The sequence below is a fragment of the Mustela nivalis genome (genome assembly GCF_964662115.1).
Source record: "Mustela nivalis genome assembly, chromosome: 8".
NCBI lineage: Eukaryota > Metazoa > Chordata > Mammalia > Carnivora > Mustelidae > Mustela > Mustela nivalis.
In genome coordinates, this window is record NC_139027.1 from 6,154,811 (window position 1) to 6,172,492 (window position 17,682).

Below are 17,682 nucleotides of genomic sequence, written 5' to 3' on the forward strand. Positions count from 1 at the left end.
TCTTTGCTTCAAGAGTTCAGGCCCCATGCTGGGCATGGAGTTTAATTTAAAAAAAAAAAAAAAAAAAGGATAAATATGAACGGATACTCCCAAGTCATTAAAGAAAGATAGTGGAGAAAGAAACTTCTCTAATATAAAGAGTATCTGCAACTAAGACAAACTACTTTGCAAGCATTTCTTCGAAACTAGAGGAAGATCATTAAGTGTCTTTAGAGGAAGAATAGGGGGGAAAAAAGGAAATTACTTGTATAGCACTCATTATTATAACTTGAAAATAGAAGTAAAATATCACTAAAATTTTGAGTGCATTGTCTTTGTCTTATTTTAGGAAATATTTAAAAACAGAACAAACAACAGTAGCACACAGGATCAGATGATCAGAGAACACTTGTTAAATTCTGTTCAGAGTTTTAGAGATTAATTTTTAACTTCCATCCATCCCTTCAATCCTGTTTTCCCCATAAACTCTCTAATCATAAGTTCTACCGCAGGAAAGACAGTATTGTATCTTATGGAAAAATGTGTTTTATTTTATTTAAAAAAAAAAACTTTTATTTTTGAGCATGCGTGCAAGAAGCGCGCGCACATGCGTGCAAGTACGGGGAGGGAGCAGAGGTAGAAGCCGACTCCCTGCTTCAGGGAGCCCAATATGGGACTGCATCCCAGGACCCTGGGATCATGACCTGAGATATTAACCTATTGAGCCACCCAGGTGCTCCTATTTTATTTTTGTAAGTAAGCTCTATGCCCAAATGAGGCTTGATCTTATGACCCCCAAGATTAAGAGTTGCATGTTCTACCAACTGGGCCAGCCAGGAGCCTCCTATAGAAAAATATTTTAAAACAATTCTTAGTAGGTCCTCCAAAGACTCAAGATTCGGGGATATGCTGCTTTGGTATCTTCAAAGAAAACTGAAAGGAAATTATTTCCATCAATAGCCGAAATAAGTTTTATAAACATCTGCCAGGCCATTTACATTAAAAGCAGAAATTCTCAGAAGTCTTGTCAGACAAAAATGAATCACGAAGCATTTTTCTGATATCTACATAAAGAGGATCACCTTTTTTCTTCCCAAGAATGTACAGCTGGTTATAAATAAAACAGAGATACAGCCTGCTTAGTTATTCAAACTGTACCAGGTTACTCTGCGCACACTATATATTAATCTATTTTTAAAAAAAGATTTTAGGGCACCTGGGTGGCTCAGTTGGTTGAGCAGCTGCCTTTGGCTCAGGTCATGATCCTGGACTTCCAGGATCAAGTCCCGCATCGGGCTCCCAGCTCCTTGGGGAGTCTGCTTCTCCCTCTGACCTTGTTCTCTCTCACTCATTATCTCTCAAAGAAATAAATAAAATCTTTTTTTTTTAAAGATTTTATTTATTTTATTTGACAGACAGAGATTACAAGTAGGCAGAGAGGCAGGCGGAGAGAGAGAGAGGAGGAAGCAGGCTCCCTGCCGAGCAGAGAGCCCGATGCGGGACTCGATCCCAGGACCCTGAGATCATGACCTGAGCCGAAGGCAGCGGCTTAACCCACTGAGCCACCCAGGCGCCCTAAATAAAATCTTAAAAGAAAAAAATTTTTAAAAAATTAAAAAATTTTATTTTTAAGTAATCTCTATACCTAACATGAGGTTCGAACTAAAGCCCCAGATCAAGGGTTGCCACCCCTCCAACTGAGCCAACCAGGCACCTTGTTCAGCATATTTAAACACAGTAATAATTAAAGACAAAAAATTGTAACAAGAAATAATTTTTAAAAATGTCATTTTCTTGACAAAGCTCATCTCTGTGCAAAATAAATGAAATGCAAACTTGGATATAGAAAAGATATTTGCCAAACAAATAAACACTACTATTTAAGTATTTTCTTTACTCTTCAACTTTGCCACTGAACACAGCCAATGCACACTCCTTTACTTCCTTCCGCCATCGACTGAAGTTGTTATTCTCCTGATCATGTCGCTAATTAAATGGTTCCCAAGTTTTCTTCTACCTCAAATATCTTGGCAGGTATGGGGAAGGAGGAAGAAATTAAAACTTTCCGGGGAAAATCAGTATCTGATAAAGGTCCCATCTCCATTTGAAGTCACTTCAACATAGCACCATTTCCCACTTCAAAAGTCAGTCCTGGATGTTTAATTATTATTTAAAAATTAAATACAGTAAAAACTAAATTACATTAATAATAACTTTCATATAGCATGATTATATTAACTGACACTCAATCATGCCGAACTTGATGTCAAGTTTATGACATCACCAAGAACCAATACCTGGTCTCTGTAATGAGCCTTTGAATAATCTAAATTATTTCCTGATTAAAGGATGCATAAACCCTTAACCGTAACCTTTCTAACCTCATCCCTAGTCCATCAAATAATGGCAGGGGAACACGTGCATAGAAGATCTAAAAAATATATTGCTAGGGGTGCCTGGCTGGCTCAGTCGATGGAGCATGTGACTCTTGACCTTGGGGTTGTGGTTCAAGCCCCACGCTGGATGCAGAGTACTTTTTTAAAACAATCCTTGAATAAATAAATAAATAATATATTGTTAAATACTTGGAAATAGTACCAAGCTGAAAGATCAGAATGCTCTCAGTGTGTCTCTCTGTGTGTATGTGTGTGTATGTGTGTGTCTTAGCAGGTGTCTAATACAGTAGTCCTTTAAAGAACAAAACTTTTCTGAGCGTATTCAAGTAATGCTGCTTGGTGAATAAGCAAAACAATACCGGAAATGGGAGTACTAATACGAGTTGAGTAACGCCAGCAAGAGCATCTTGGCCGGTGAAAAGTCTAATCTAAACATCAGTATCATTAGTTTTAAAGCATTTTCACTTACTTCCCCACTCGTTTCGCATGGTTACCCAGATATTTATAAACAGTGATCTAAGACTGCCCTTTAAGAAGCAAGCATTTAGGGACGCCTGGGTGGCTCAGTTGGTTAAGCAGCTGCCTTCGGCTCAGGTCATGATCCCAGCGTCCTGGGATCGAGTCCCACATCGGGCTCCTTGCTCGGCAGGGAGCCTGCTTCTCCCTGTGCCTTTGCCTGCCATTCTGTCTGCCTGTGCTCGCTCTCTCTCCCTCTCTCTCTCTCTGATGAATAAATAAAATCTTTAAAAAAAAAAAAAAAAAAAGAAGCAAGCATTTACGTTAAGTTTATATTAGCCCTTATAGTCGGGGTGCCCAGCTGGCTCAGGTCATGATACCAGAGTCCTGCATCAAGCTCCTTGCTCAGTGGGACACCTGCTTCCCCTTCTGCCTGCTGCTCCCCCTGCTTGTGCTCTCTCTCTCCTTTCTTTCTCTCCAACAAATAACCTTAAAAAAAAAAAGTCCTTAGACTTTTTTTTTCTTACCACCTGTACCACTGTTTCCCCACTTCTCCAAGTAAAGCCTATGTAAACATACAGGAGAGGGAAGGAATGTTCAGTTAAAGTTAGTAAACTAAGGATAATACATGAGACATGCTTATTACCAAATCCAATTGGAATAAAAGGTCCAGAGGACAAAAAATCATGGAAAACAGCTCATGTGAAATAGACAGTGAAGATCTGTGTGAAAGACAAGTTTCCTTGAGACACTTCAGTCTTCAGTCGTGCTGGCTAATAGCAGACCTATCTCCAAAAGCTTTGTAACTTTCAAACCTAAATGAAACCAACTGCAAAAGATCATTACCTACATATTTCATTCATGCCAACTCTACTTTGGGGTTGGTAATTCAGGAGTAAAAAGAGAGACCATCTTAGGGGCGCCTGGGTGGCTCAGTGGATTAAGCCGCTGCCTTCGGCTCAGGTCATGATCTCAGGGTCTCTGCTCAGCAGGGAGCCTGCTTCCCTCTCTCTCTCTCTCTCTCTGCCTGCCTCTCTGTCTACTGTGATCTCTCTGTCAAATAAATAAATAAAATCTTTAAAAAAAAAAAAAAGAGAGAGAGAGATCATCTTAATCTTTTACTACCATTCTCAATATAAGGAAGCAGAAGTCATTCCAACATACCAATTCTTTAATTTTTTTTCAGGAATAGGGTATTACTCGATATCTAAAATCAACTTTTCCTTTTTCTTTGTTACCAAGTCTGTGACTTTTCCTGGTCCCCAAACCTATATTCTTAAAATAATTTAAGGGATGAAGGGATGGGGCAATGAGAAGGGAGGAGGCTTTACAAATTTCATTATCACCACATAATGAATGACAACTACTCAGAAAACTGCTCCAACACCTGGTGATGATAGGCAATGATTAGCAAGTTTCAGTGCAGAATCCCCACAGAGTAGCAATTTTCAGTGTGATGTGGGGACCTTTAGGAGTCTCTCTTGCACTCTTTGGGGAAGGGGCATGAAGTCAAACCATTTTCACAATATTAAGATGCTATTTGCTCTTTCATGGTCATTGTTAGATGAGTGGAGTTTTCCAGAAGCTGTAAGAGATGGGATACTGCAATAGACTAACATAAAGCAACACCGATACTTACTTTTCTCTTAAAAGTTATTATTCCACTTATATGAAGTATCTAGAGTAGTCAAATTTAGAGATGGAAAGGAGAATGGTGGTTGACAGAAGGGGAGAATAAGGAGTTCAGCTGGAGAAGACAAAAAGGTTCTGGAGATGGACGGTGGTGATGGTTGCACAAAGTAAATGTACTTCATGCCCCAGAACTGCACACTTAAAATAGTAAATTTTTAGGTTATGTATATTTCACCACAATTTTTTTAAAAGATTTTATTTATTTAACAGACACATCACAAGTAGGCAGAGAGACCGGCAGAGAGAGAAGGGGAAGCATACTCCCTGCTGAGCAGAAAGCCCAATGCGGGGCTCGATCCCAGGACCCTGCAATCATAAGCGGAGCTGAAGGCAGAGGTTTTAACCAACTGAGCCACCCAGGCTCCCCTATTTCACCACAATTTTTAAAGCCACACAGTATGTTAATTTCTAATGAGTTTATTACTCTAAACATATTCTAAATGGATTACAAAATTCTCACTTTTAATTTCTACTAATGTAAACATCTACAGGTATAATCTGTACAAACAAAAGCTTTCGGGCTCCACAATATTTTTAGGTTTGTAAAGATGTCTCTTGAGTCCAGTAAGTTTGAAAACCACTGCCCTAGAGGTAGGGTTGGCTGGCTCAGCCAGCATGGGACTTTTGATCTTGGGATGGTAAGTTCGAGCACCACCTTGGGCATACAGTTTACTAAGAACAAAACAAAGACAAAAAGACACTGCCACAGGGCGCCTGGGTGGCTCAGTGGGATAAGCCCCTGCCTTCGGCTCAGGTCATGATCTCAGGGTCCTGGGATCGAGTCCCGCATCAGGCTCTCTGCTCGGCAGGGAGCCTGCTTCCTCCTCTCTCTCTCTCTCTGCCTACTTGTGATGTCTCTCTGTCAAATAAATAAATAAATAATCTTAAAAAAAAAAAGACACTGCCACAAAAAACACTGACCAATACTCAGTTAGGAAGTCTTGCACTGTAACCCGTAACTCCATCAATCCAATTAACATTCATCACCAAATAAAACAAAAGCTTTGGTGCCAAATCTACCAACCAGTCCTTTCTCTGAGGTGGATACTGATACCTTTCTATATACATGTTTATTATCTTGACATCGGTAAGACCTAAATTTCACTGTTTACTTGCCATAAGTTTTAAAGACAATCAATCACAGCAGTGTAAAATGTCAAATCCCTAATTCACGGCTACCACCAGCTACAGTGAACACCCCTATACCCACCACGAAGATTTTACTATTAACTTTTTGCCACACTTGCTTTATCACATACCCAACCATCTGTTAAGTCTTCGTGTAAACTGAACACACCAGTATGTGCATCACTGTTTTTTTTTTCCCTCTTGAAGCAGAATTTAAATAAAATGAAAGGCATAAATGTTAGATGTACATTTGGTGAGTTTTCACAAATGCATACACCTGTGGCACTCAAACCCGTATCAACATAAAGAACATTACAATCACCACAAAAAGTTCCCTCCAGTCAAGTTAATCTCTGCCTCCATCCCTAGAGAGGCCACCATTCTTCTGACTTGTCACCCATGGACTACTTTTGCTTGCTCTAGAATTCATATAAATGAAATTACATAACATACTTTTTATCTTTTTGTCATTATTTTTTTTGAAGATTTTATTTATATATTTGACAGACACATCCAGAGAGGGAACACAAACAGGGGGAGTGGGAAAGGGAGAAGCAGTCTCCCAGCTGAGCAGGGAGCTGGATATGGGGCCCGATCCCAGGATCCTAGGATCATGGTCCAAGCCAAAGGCAGATGCTTAACGACTGAGCCACCCAGGAATCCCCATAATGTACTTAAAAAAAAAAAAATTGTATTTATTTCAGAGAAAGTGCACTCGCACAGAAGCAACGGGGGAGAGGGGGAAGTGGCAGAGTAAGAGTCAGAAGCAGACAATCAACCCAATGGGGGGCTTGATCCCAGGATCCTGAGATCATGACCTGAGCTGAAGGCAAACAATTAACCGACTGAGCCACCCAGGTGCCCCCATTGTGTACTTTTCTGCACAGCTGCCTTTACTTATATTTTTGAAATTCATCTATATCATAGTGTATACCAAGTCCATTCCTTTTTACTGCTGAGTAGTATTCCAGCATATGAATATACCACAGTTTACCCACTTTACTATTAATGGACTGTCACCAGTTTTTGGTTCTTAAAATAAAGCTGTCATAAACATTCTTGTCCAGGTCTTTTTCTGGACCTGTCCCTTCATCCCTCTTGTGTAAATACTTAGGAGTGAAATTTCTAGGAGGGAAAAACCTTCTTAATTATGGAGAATTTCAAACATATGCATGAGAGAGAACAGTATAAGGGATTCCTAGTGAAGCCAGCTCCCCCTGTACTGGTTTAGAAACCCTCTTGTTTCATTTTTGCCCCCACCCATTTTTTGGAGGTCCTAGATAGCATCAACAACATTTTTTCTTTAAATACCTCAATATGCAAACAATGTTTTCAAATCTGGTCAGATTATTTTTCATGAAATAGTCAAGAAACTTTCATCATTGATTTACCTATATGAATTAAGAGTTTAAAGTATCAATGGATAAACTACAATTTTTCTTCTCTTCATACCTTTTAAATGATGCCTTCTCTACCACCCCTCCTTAATACCTAGTGACTAGTACAAAGATATATTCTGTTCTTACTCTTAAACAACTAGAGCTAAACACAAAACCTGGTATTGAGAAATATCACATAAAAATATCAGTATGATCAAGCCGATCTCCCAACTGTTAAGCACCCTGAATTAACTAACCCATGCTATGGTACCATTTTATAAGTGAAACTATACACGAGACTTAAAAAAAAGTCTGGTAACTATCCCTTTCTAAGAACAAAGGTAGTTCTCATTACCTCCAATACTGAACAAGGAGGTAAAATTTGAACCCTTCCAGTCACTAGATTTTTGTTAGCCTTAAAAACCTATCTGTGCTGGAAATAAGGAGAAATGGCCATTCTCCACGACTGCTGCTGACAGTGGAATGCACACAATCTTCTCAGAGGGCCATGTGGAAAAAAGAAAAGCCCATCTTCTGATCTGGAAATTTCACTTCCAAGAACTTAACCTAAGTAAATCCCAGCATAAAGCATGCAGCAAGGATGTTCTTCCCAGTGTTGTTTATAGTGGAGAAAAACTGTTTACAACGTAAATGTTCAACAGGGAATTACCATAATTAAGCAACATCCAAATAAACACACACCAAGGGTTTAAATGCCTAAAACCACATATGCATATGCACATAAAAATAGCATACATGTTACAAATGAGAGGGGAACACTTGCTGTTCATCAATTTTAATTACCTCTATCTAATAAATTTCATTTTAATTTCAGCTGCATCTTCTTAATCTGTGCCAAATTTTTCAAAGAGCAAAGCTTAGAGTTTTGGATACACACGATATACATCCTTGAAAATACAGGACTCAATGATTAAGTTCCAGAAAAGTGAACTCTAGAATTAAAATAGCATACACACAATAATAACAAGAAAAAAAAAATGAAATCTAGACAAAGCGTTCTGACAAGATGGCAGCATGTTACTAAGAACTCAAAGGGAGGGGTACCTAGGTAGCTCAGTCGGTTAAGGGTCTGCCTTGGGCTCCCCTCTCTCTCTCTCCTTCCTGCTCCTGTTCTCTCTCTATCCCTGTTTTTCTCTCTCTCTAATAAATAAAATCTTCAAAAAAAAAAAAAAAGAAGAAGAAGAAGAAGAAGAAGAACCCGAAGGAAGCATTACACAATCTAGTACAATGCAATACCGCTCACTTTGTCCATGATCCAGCCCAGAGCCTCTCAAGCTTGGCATCACAGACACTTTGGGCTAATTCTTTACTGTTGTGCCTTTTCTCGTGCATAAGATAAGGCTTAGAGGCATTCAGACCTCTAACACATCCTATGTTAGTAGTAGCCCTCCCATTCTCAACAAGCAAAAAAGGTTTCCAGAACTTCCTAAATGTCTGCTGAGGGTAAATTCACCCTGGCTGAGAACCACTCATCTAACTTTTACACTTGTATGTCTGTATGCACAACATTCCATTCCATCTCACTCTTCAAAAAACAACTCTTGGCTTCAAGGAGTTAATAATCTAAAGGCAAAAGATGCTAGAGTCAAGAACTTTTAGAACTTTATTGCAATATCCTGTATATAAGGAGGGCTTTAAAATTAAAGACTCTAGGAGTTTTGCCCACCACAGACCTATCTTCCCTCCTTCACAACTTACAGACATAATATAATGGCTTATATTAAACTGAACAAATTCCTTGAAACAGAGATTCACACCGTCATCTTCAGTCAGCGACCCTATATTTAGGGCCAAATGGATTTCATTTAATTTCATCTAGTCATACCCCTTGGGTTCAAATCCCTGCTCTACCATTTACTAATTCCATGATGTTGACCAAGTTACTTAACTTCCTTATGCCTCAGATCTCTCAAGTTTAAAACAGAAGTAATAACAGTCAACTTAATTTATGGGAACAAGGTGAATATAAAATGCTTAAAATAGTGCTTAGTGTTTAGTAAGTGCCCAATAAATATCAGTGATTTGGTATTATTTTAACTAGAAGCCCATTAAGGCAGGCACCATGATCACCAATTTACAGCTGAAGAAACAGGCCAAGAGATTAAGAAACTTGCCTGTGGTCACAAAACTGTAAGGTTGTGGTGCAATGATTCAAAAACAGTCCGTATGATTCCAGGGTCCATAATTTTTCCATTATGTCAATAAAACTACATTAAGATTCATTAACTATCAAGATCAGTCTTACTTCAAAATAACCAACACAAGACATTTCCAGTAAAGATTAATTTAGAACCCTTAACTAAATTCTAGCGTATTACTGAATTAAGGTCACACCGCTTTTATACAGGAACATAGACAAAGTTCAGTTTTGTTATCCCATTTTAAATGGTTCTTATTTATATGTACCTTAGTTTCAGACATTATTTATATGTTATACCAAAGCAGCTTATTAAAATTAGTCTACTAAAAGACCATCAACATCCAAAGATAACACAGGGTTGTCTGAGTCAGAGGTTATCTTGTATACATTCACTAAGTATCCTGTTCTTACTCCAAGGTCACTGACTTTGTAAAGACAGATTTTGTTCCCAAGTCCCAGAAGGCTCTGGTGAAACTCTGGATTTCTTTGATTTGCCCTTATCTTACACCTAAGTCCTTAATGACTCCCAAACACGCCACACATGCTATTACTCTGGCTGGCCGTCATGTAACTTACTAATCTTTCTTGCTTCAACTTTGCTCCTCCCCATAAACCAACAACTGGTGCATCACCTCCTTCTCCTGAAACCGTTTCACTATAGTTGTTAGTTTTCCAACATTACATACATACACTGTCAATGACATGTTCTTCAACCTGGACTTTTAAAAATTACTCATCTTAGAGTTGGGAGAAAGTCAGAACAGGGGTCAAATGGCTAGGACCTGTATGTAGAACTTTCTGGTCCTCCAAAATGAGAATGAAAAGTGACCCAGAAATTTAGCCCAACACTCTGGTTTTACAAAGAACACTGAGATGCGGGTAACTGTGTGAAATCTCTAACCTAAGATAACTCTTGGAGATAAAAAGAGTTTAGTCTTGGCCATTTGGGCCCTCTTAATCTGCTTTGCTCTTCTGCTTACTCATTTGGATTTTAACATTTTTCCCTGCCTCTACCGTTCAGTATCCTCTCTCAGTACAGTGACCACCCGCCACGGTCATTTTGAGTAAACAGTCCAAATAACCCCACTCCTGACCCACTGCTCTGTAACAGAGAAAGAGGCTGAGAATCTCTGGCATTTAGGACGAAAATTTTGCCCATCCTTCAGGTTACTCTTTACTGGTCTTCTGTAACAAGTCAGTTGTACTCACTTTCTCTGCACGAGATTCATCTTCCTGCTCACCAAAGGAAAAAAGAGAAAACCTCATTTTAGCACCCAGGTTCAGAAATCTCACTCTTCTTTCCTCATTATTTTGGTAGACTTTGCATTAAATTACTAACTTACCGATCATCAAACTCTTGCTCACTAGTCTATCACTTCCTCCTTGTCTGTCAATTAAGGCTACCAGCAGGTAATCAGCACTCAAACCATGAATTCTAGATACGGCAACATGTACACCATTCAAAAATCCTCACCTCCCTCACTGTCAACCAAATGAAAACATCTCACTCTTGACCTTCTCTTGTATGGTTCCCACCTCCCTTTCCTCATTCTCCTCCAACAAAGCTCACTCCAAAAACCACGCTTTGTGAAGCCTCTCCTGAGGGTTTCAATTTCCTTTGAACTATGTAGCATTTTGTTCATGAGCACCCTATGGGAATTATTTATTTGGGATTTTTCACAGGCACTCCGTATTATCAATTATTAGAGGACAAAATCTACAGTTCTTGGTTTTGTTCTTCCCCATACTGCTTAGCAAAGTGCCTTGCACATAGCTCTCAAATACAGCTGCCAACTTGAAGATCGGCTTTCCTGGGATTTCTTTATAGGCTGCACATCAAGTAGCAACTAGTTTCTGAAGCCACATTTTGTTAGTAAAAATATTTTAGACACCCTTGGCATCTCTAATCAAACTCCATTCTTTTTCACTTGGCAGGAAAAAATTGTCCTCATTTCAGGGGTTCTCTCCTCTACTTGCCATCTCTTTCAAATCACTTATTAACTAAACACAACTCTTCTCTACTCATGCCATCATAAAAACTAAATTTCTAAGAACCACAAAATAAGGTTATTCCTTTGGCCCAAAGTTCACTTGCGGGAGAACAGGAAAAGCTCTGTGGTAATTCTGAATGGGGGCAAGGTAAGTAATAAAATGCGAAGTAATAAAACTGAAGAGAAAGAGACTGAAACACGCTGTGAGAGCCACCAAAGTAGGACATACAGGGAGAAGCCTCTCCTTAACATAAGGGAATCTGCTAACAGAGTCAGTGGTATGTATAACCATTACAATATGCTACTGAAGTTTGCCATCACTTTCAAGTTGGCAAATTTCTTGAAGACAACTTGCAGCAATTCAGTTTGAAAAGCTTTTAAAGTGCCTCTTCAATGCCAGCCCGAGTGGAGCTAAGACCTATAAATATAACATAAAGTACACTCTGTGCATTGCCCCTTTACCTGCTAGCTCCATTAGCCATAATTTTGACCAGATCACCCATTATTTGTATTAAAAAACGAGGTTAAAGAAGTAAAAAGGAAAATTTCCTGCCACATGTTATCTGATGGGGCAAGAAAGAGAGTGCTGGGAAAGAAGCATTTTCTCTGCTACTGCTTCCTGAATAATCACCAATCTAGCACGCTTGCCTTTCAAAGCCCACCTAAAATGCCGAGAATCAACAGGCCTTTTGTAAAAATGGTACTTAAAAAAAATAAAAACCACTCGAGGATATAATGCTGGAATTTAAAATTTAAAAACTTAAGTTACTGATCAAAAGCTCCAATGCCATGACAAAGCTAAAAATATTCTCTCCCACTAGTAAGAGTGAATCAGAGGGATCACCTACTCCACCCAATAGCCGCCCTTGTTAAGACTGGACAGTTCAAAACCTGGAAAGCTTTCCTTGCCTGCTCCACACCAGAAATGAATTTGATTCCACGCATTAGTATTTAAGTGTAACTAAGTAACAGCAAGACAATGTTACCAAATACTGAAATTTATCAGGACATTTTGTCCTTCGGATTTATCTGTACCTTTTTCACAGTTACCGAACTTTCCCCATCCCCTCCACTCCTCTTAGCACGGAAAAGCTCAACAGATAACTGTTACTTGAAAAATGAAGTTATCTGTTCAGATTTGCGAAGTAGATTTCCATTACTAGGTTTGGGACGAAAACCTACTACACACATACTGTCTCTATCGAAAAGGTGCCTGCACGTTCTTTCAAACAGGCGGGAGCCTGTGAGTTGATTCCGTTCGTTTAAAGGGGTTCCCAGATCGCCTCAGTACGCCTGAGAAAAGGATTTTCAGTCTTGCACAAACCTACTTGGATGTTTCAAAGTTACACAGTTTGGAAAAGCAGCTTTTTGAGTGTTAAGAACTGAAACGACACATCCAGGAGGGCCAAGGCTAAGCTTGTCAAACCCTCCACACGTTGGCAGACGACTCAGCAAGCCCCGGCGCACACGTCTCTCTCCCATTCCCACGAAATTCTCAATGAAAGGCTTCACACACAAAAGGGCCTTGGCGCCCCGGTCGCACAATTCCCGGGCTCCCGCCGCCCGGTCTCTCCCCAGCCCGGACCAGTGCAGGAGACTCACCAGCACCGTGGTGCAGATGGACCTCAGCTCGGACTCCACTTTCTCCCGATAGTCCTTAATCAGCTGCAACTTCTTGTCCGAGGTGTCGGTTTTCTGCTCGATGCTCGAGATGACCCTCCAGGCGGACCTGCGGCCGCCGACCACGTTCTTGTAGGCCACCGAGAGCAGGTTGCGCTCCTCGTTGGACAGCTCGGCGCCCTGCTCGGTCACGGCCTTCATGCAGGTGGCCATGTCGTCGTAGCGCTCGGCCTGTTCGGCCAGCTTCGCCTTCTGGATCAGCTCCGTCTTCTCCATGGGGACGCGGAGAGGAGAGCGAGGGCGAGCACCGACCCGGATCGCGAGGAGGCGTGCGGACGGCCTGCGGGCGGGGGCGCAGACAGAAAGGCGGGGGCGGCGCCGTCAGACAATGCGCCCGCCGCCCCGGGCCGCCCGCCGCCCGCCAGCCGCCCCTTTTGTCCGTCCCCGCACGCGCCGCCCAGTTGAATTTCCCTCCCCCGCCCACGCTCCCCGCAGGCGCCCGGGAGGCCGAGGGACGCCCCGCGGAGGCGGCCCGCGGCAGGGGAGGAGGAAGGGCCGCTCCCGCGCCCGCCCGGCCCAAGATGGAAGCGGCCGTTGGCCCACACCTTGCCGCCAGAGCCGTCCCTGAGGAGCGCGGCGTCGAGGCCGGCCGCTCCCGGGGGCCGGCCTCCCGCCCTGCCCTCAGGCCCGGCCAGGCCCGGGAAGGGCCAGGGGCGACGGCGGCGCTCACCTTCACGTCTCCGCGGCCGCGGCGCGAGTCCCACCACTTTGATCCGCTTTTGGCTTTAGCCGAGGACCCTCCCGTCTCAGCCTAGCCCGGAGCCGAGGGGCGGGCCGCCGCGCCGCGGCCCTCGCTCCTGCCGCCCAATGACGCGCCGCGCTGCTCCCGAGAGTCCCGCCTCCAGCTCGGCGGCTGGCCAATGAAGACTGAGCGCGCGGAAGGGGGCAAAGAGGGCGGGGCGGGAGGGGAAGCGGAGGCTAGGAGGGTGGGTCGGCTTGGGCAAGTTCGGTTGGCCGGCAGGCTGCGGCTTCGGCCACGGGGTTTCCTCCAATTAGATCCAGGGTAAAAGGACGTCACTGTTGCCATGGCGATGCTGTTACCAACTCCCCTCATCCTCCCCGCCACCCCCAGCACTTGTGGGTGCGGCACGGGAGCGGGAGGCTCGCCCCACCTCTCCGGCGGTGGCTCCGTCCCCTGCTGCCGCACCGCTGCAGATGGTGCAGTGCATCTTGCGGGCTAAGGCCGCTGCGGCTCTCCTCGGCTCCGCTGAGCAGGGCCCGGGATGGTGACAGAAGCGGCTGCGGGTCGCACGAGCTCCGTTCTTTCCTCCACCTTCCCGTTCGTGACAAAGGTTTGGAGTTCCATACCCTGAACCCAGCCTTGAATGACGTTGCGACTGGAGCTCCGAATTAGAAATAATCCCATCCCCACTGAAGAGGAATTCGTCCCTGGAGAAAGTCGCTTAAGAACGACTTTTTAGGATCAGCTCAAGCTTTCAGACGGGCACCCAAAGCCAAAAATTCCCTTGGAAAATTCCCAAGAAACTCCAGGCAGGTCTCTCCCGCAATGGCCGGGTATTCTGATTTTATTCTGACACTCGGGATAATCCGGAGTAAAGCACGCATTAAACTCCCCTGCCCGCCCAAAGCAGCTGTTCTTATATCTCCGTCTAGTCTTTCCAGGTTATTGTCTAAATACATGTTTTTTTCCACATCGTTTTATGTGTAAATGGATTTTATTTTCTGATGTTATTTTTGAGGCGACACTGGAAAACCTAGACTTCTAGATGCTCGCTTTAGACTCTCCTAGACTTTTCCTGTTCAGACCCTTCAGAAGTGAGAAAGTTTGCCCCAGATGCCTTTTATCGGGGTCATCACTAGCACTTTCTTTTCTCTTTACACTAGGCACACCCCTCCAGCCACTCCCTTCTCTCCTGGCCTGACAACTCAGGTGCCTGTCCCCGGGTATCCGGGAAGAGGCCTCTGTGCCATCTTAAGATGAAAATTGCCATCTGGGCTCACACTGCTGTGATTTCAGTTCCAGCGAGTCCAAGGGAATGGATCTTTGAAAGCCAAAGAATGCCACAGCAGAGAAAGAATTTCAGATCCAATGGTACTAGGGCGGCTGGAGCAGATCTGGAGAATCTCTAGAATGGATGATCTGAGAGTTCGCACAGATGGCAGGAGAAGGTACAGACTCTCCAGAAATGTAAACTCCCTCCTATGTGCCCCTCCCTGTCTTAACTTGTAAAGGTTGCTTTGTGCTTTGATGGACAGGAGAGGCTTGGGTTGGAAAGGGCCCGTGTCAATGCAAAAATGCCTCACTATGTCCTAGCATTCTAACATAGGGCCCTGCTGTTATTTCTGGAATTCCTGGGGCCAAGCTGCAGACACACAGTGTTTATGGCCATGTGGGCTGGGATGGAGCCGGACACCAAGAAATCCCAATAGAAAGAATGTGCATGTGGAAGGTCAGATAAAATGCTTTCTGTATAACCAGTGAACTTCAAGCTTAGAAATTAGAGACAGCACAGGCAAGGGGACATACCGGTGGGGGTAGACAGGGGACAGAGACGCTTGAAGGCAATCGTCAGGGGACTGGCCCTCTGTGGTAGGCAGGGAGGGAAGGGGCAAGCACACTAATTCGTTGTTGGAAAGTCTGGGCTGTGCTGCCATCTCCCTGGGTGACCTTGGGCAAGTTTTTGCTGCTCTCTGTAACTCAGTCTCTAAAATGTCTGCTTTCCTTCAATCATCAAATATTCATTGAGCACCAGCTCATACAGTTACAATCATCTGCAATCGTGGGTGAAATGTGCTTCAAAATAATGGCACACTATGAAATTACAAAGTATTTTATGGGGGTCTCGAGGGACACGGGCATACCTGAACACCTCTACACGGACAGAACTTGGGAAGAGAAAATTAAAGCCCTGGGCACTTCAGGTTCCCCGACACATAAAAATCTAACACTTACTGAGTGAATACATGCGTCAGACACCATTTTAAGTCTTTTGTATTAACTCATTTAATCTGCCTAATGCCACGTGAAGTCCACACTACTCTAATCATCCCCTCTGTCTCACGGATAAGGAATCTGAAGCACAGAGAGATTAAGTATTATGTGCAGAACTCCTAGCTGGATGTGGACCTTTGCAGGTGATCTGGGCACCCAAGCCCATTTCTGTTTCCGGTCTGCCAGATCTTTGCTCGGTGCTGTCGGGACTCGAGGAAAGACCAGACTATTCTCTGTCCTCCAGGAGTTTCACCTCCTGTAAAGATAAATACGTTAAACCTTCACATCCAACGTGCTGGCAAGCCCTCTAGGGAACAGACAGCTCGCAAAGAAAGTACTGACAATTTACTACTTATTTGTCTGATGTTCTTGTTATTTTCACTAAATTCCTTGGTGAGAAGAAGCTGCTGGAGCCAGAGGAAGCACACTGATTCTGAAGCCTGAAGATCTGACATTCCAGCCCTGCTATTTATTTCCAGTCTGACCCTGATCCCCTCCAGGGTTCCCTAACCCGCAAAAATCATGGTGCATCACACGATTGTTGTAGAGCTATCACATAGGAAGATGTTGGGCGTATCGCAAATGTTCAGTAAAGGCTAGTTTTCTTCCTTCCTTCCCTCTGTTTGGGGATAGGACACAGAGGAGGAGGAAGATGCCCGCCCACAGCAAGGAGCCTCATCGCTTGAATCACTGCCTAATTAGTGGAGTTAATGGCCTGCAGAATGGCCACTGTCAGTGTACATTTCAGAATGAATGAGTCCTCCCAGTTGAGTTTACTCATAAATTGTTTCGGTGGTTTATTTGCACAGAGCAGTAGGTCATTTCAGAGGAACTTCTTCCTCTCCCGCCATATGGCGGATATTTTACCGACAAACAAACATTTGAGTAAGACTCTTCACCTGAATCCCTGTGTAATCATGATCAATATTTCTGTTTAGTGGCTTGTTGAAGAGCTGCCCCCTCTGTTCACTCTACCTGGAGGCACTAAATGAGATCCACATAGAGCCCAGACAGGCAGAGAAATCAAGGGAGCTTGGTCAGGGAAGTCTTCCAGACTTTCCCTGGCTTAAGGTCAGGACTCAGTTTCCCATCAGGCCTGCCATGGGAGAAGCTTATTCCTGCCATCTCTAGGCATTCCTCTGTGCCCATAGTTACCCCATTTTTGGCATCTCCTGGACATCCCTGGGGCCACATAACTGTGTACTTTAAGGAAAAAAATATACCAGGTCATTCCTTCATTAAAAACCATGTAAGTCTAAAGGCGCCTGGGTGGCTCAGTTGGTTAAGCATCTGACTCTTGACCTCAGCTCAGGTTACAATCCGAGGGTCTTAAGTTCGAGTCCTGCATTGAGTACAGTGTGGAGCCTACTTAAAAACAAACAAACACGTAAGTCTTCAAACAATACTTCTGTCACGACTTGTGTTTTAAGAGGAGAGTAAGCTAGCTCTTCCATTTGAAGAACAAAACTTCACTGGTAGGATGTCAGGCTTCCTGAAGCAGCTTTTGGTCACCTGGCCTCTTGGGGAAGGGTCCCGGTACCCTGCCATTTCCCCAGCATTTCCTATGTGCCAGGCAACAGAGTATTTTTTAAAACGTTTGATCGCTTTCGTAATGATGATAGTGACGATAATGTTAACTGAAAATGAAATAGCATTCATTCTACCAAAAAAGGAAACAATACATAAATGTTGAAGGGACAATCCAAAGATCTTGAGAGCCTGACTCTGAGAGGTGACCGCTGCTAGTGTTTTGTTGATCGCCTTCTAGAGCTCTCTTTTTGTGTGGATACATGTATGTGGTTTTACATTAATGAGATGGCATTCCTCACTTTGTTCAGTGTGATGGCTAATTTAATGGCTCAACCTG

General features: G+C 43.2%; 1 protein-coding gene across 1 annotated transcript in view; it reads right to left on the reverse strand.

The window, feature by feature from the left end:
* Positions 1-13,793, reverse strand: part of YWHAQ (tyrosine 3-monooxygenase/tryptophan 5-monooxygenase activation protein theta) — a 38,919-nt gene extending 25,126 nt beyond the window's left edge. Inside the window, exons 1-2 of the mRNA XM_082743667.1 lie at positions 13,533-13,793; positions 12,785-13,142 (exon numbers count right to left, since the gene is read on the reverse strand). Coding sequence (XP_082599793.1) covers positions 12,785-13,078 — 294 coding nt within the window. The 5' untranslated portion in view covers positions 13,079-13,142; positions 13,533-13,793. The remainder of the gene's footprint in view (positions 1-12,784; positions 13,143-13,532) is intronic.
* Between the last annotated feature and the right edge of the window lie 3,889 nt (positions 13,794-17,682).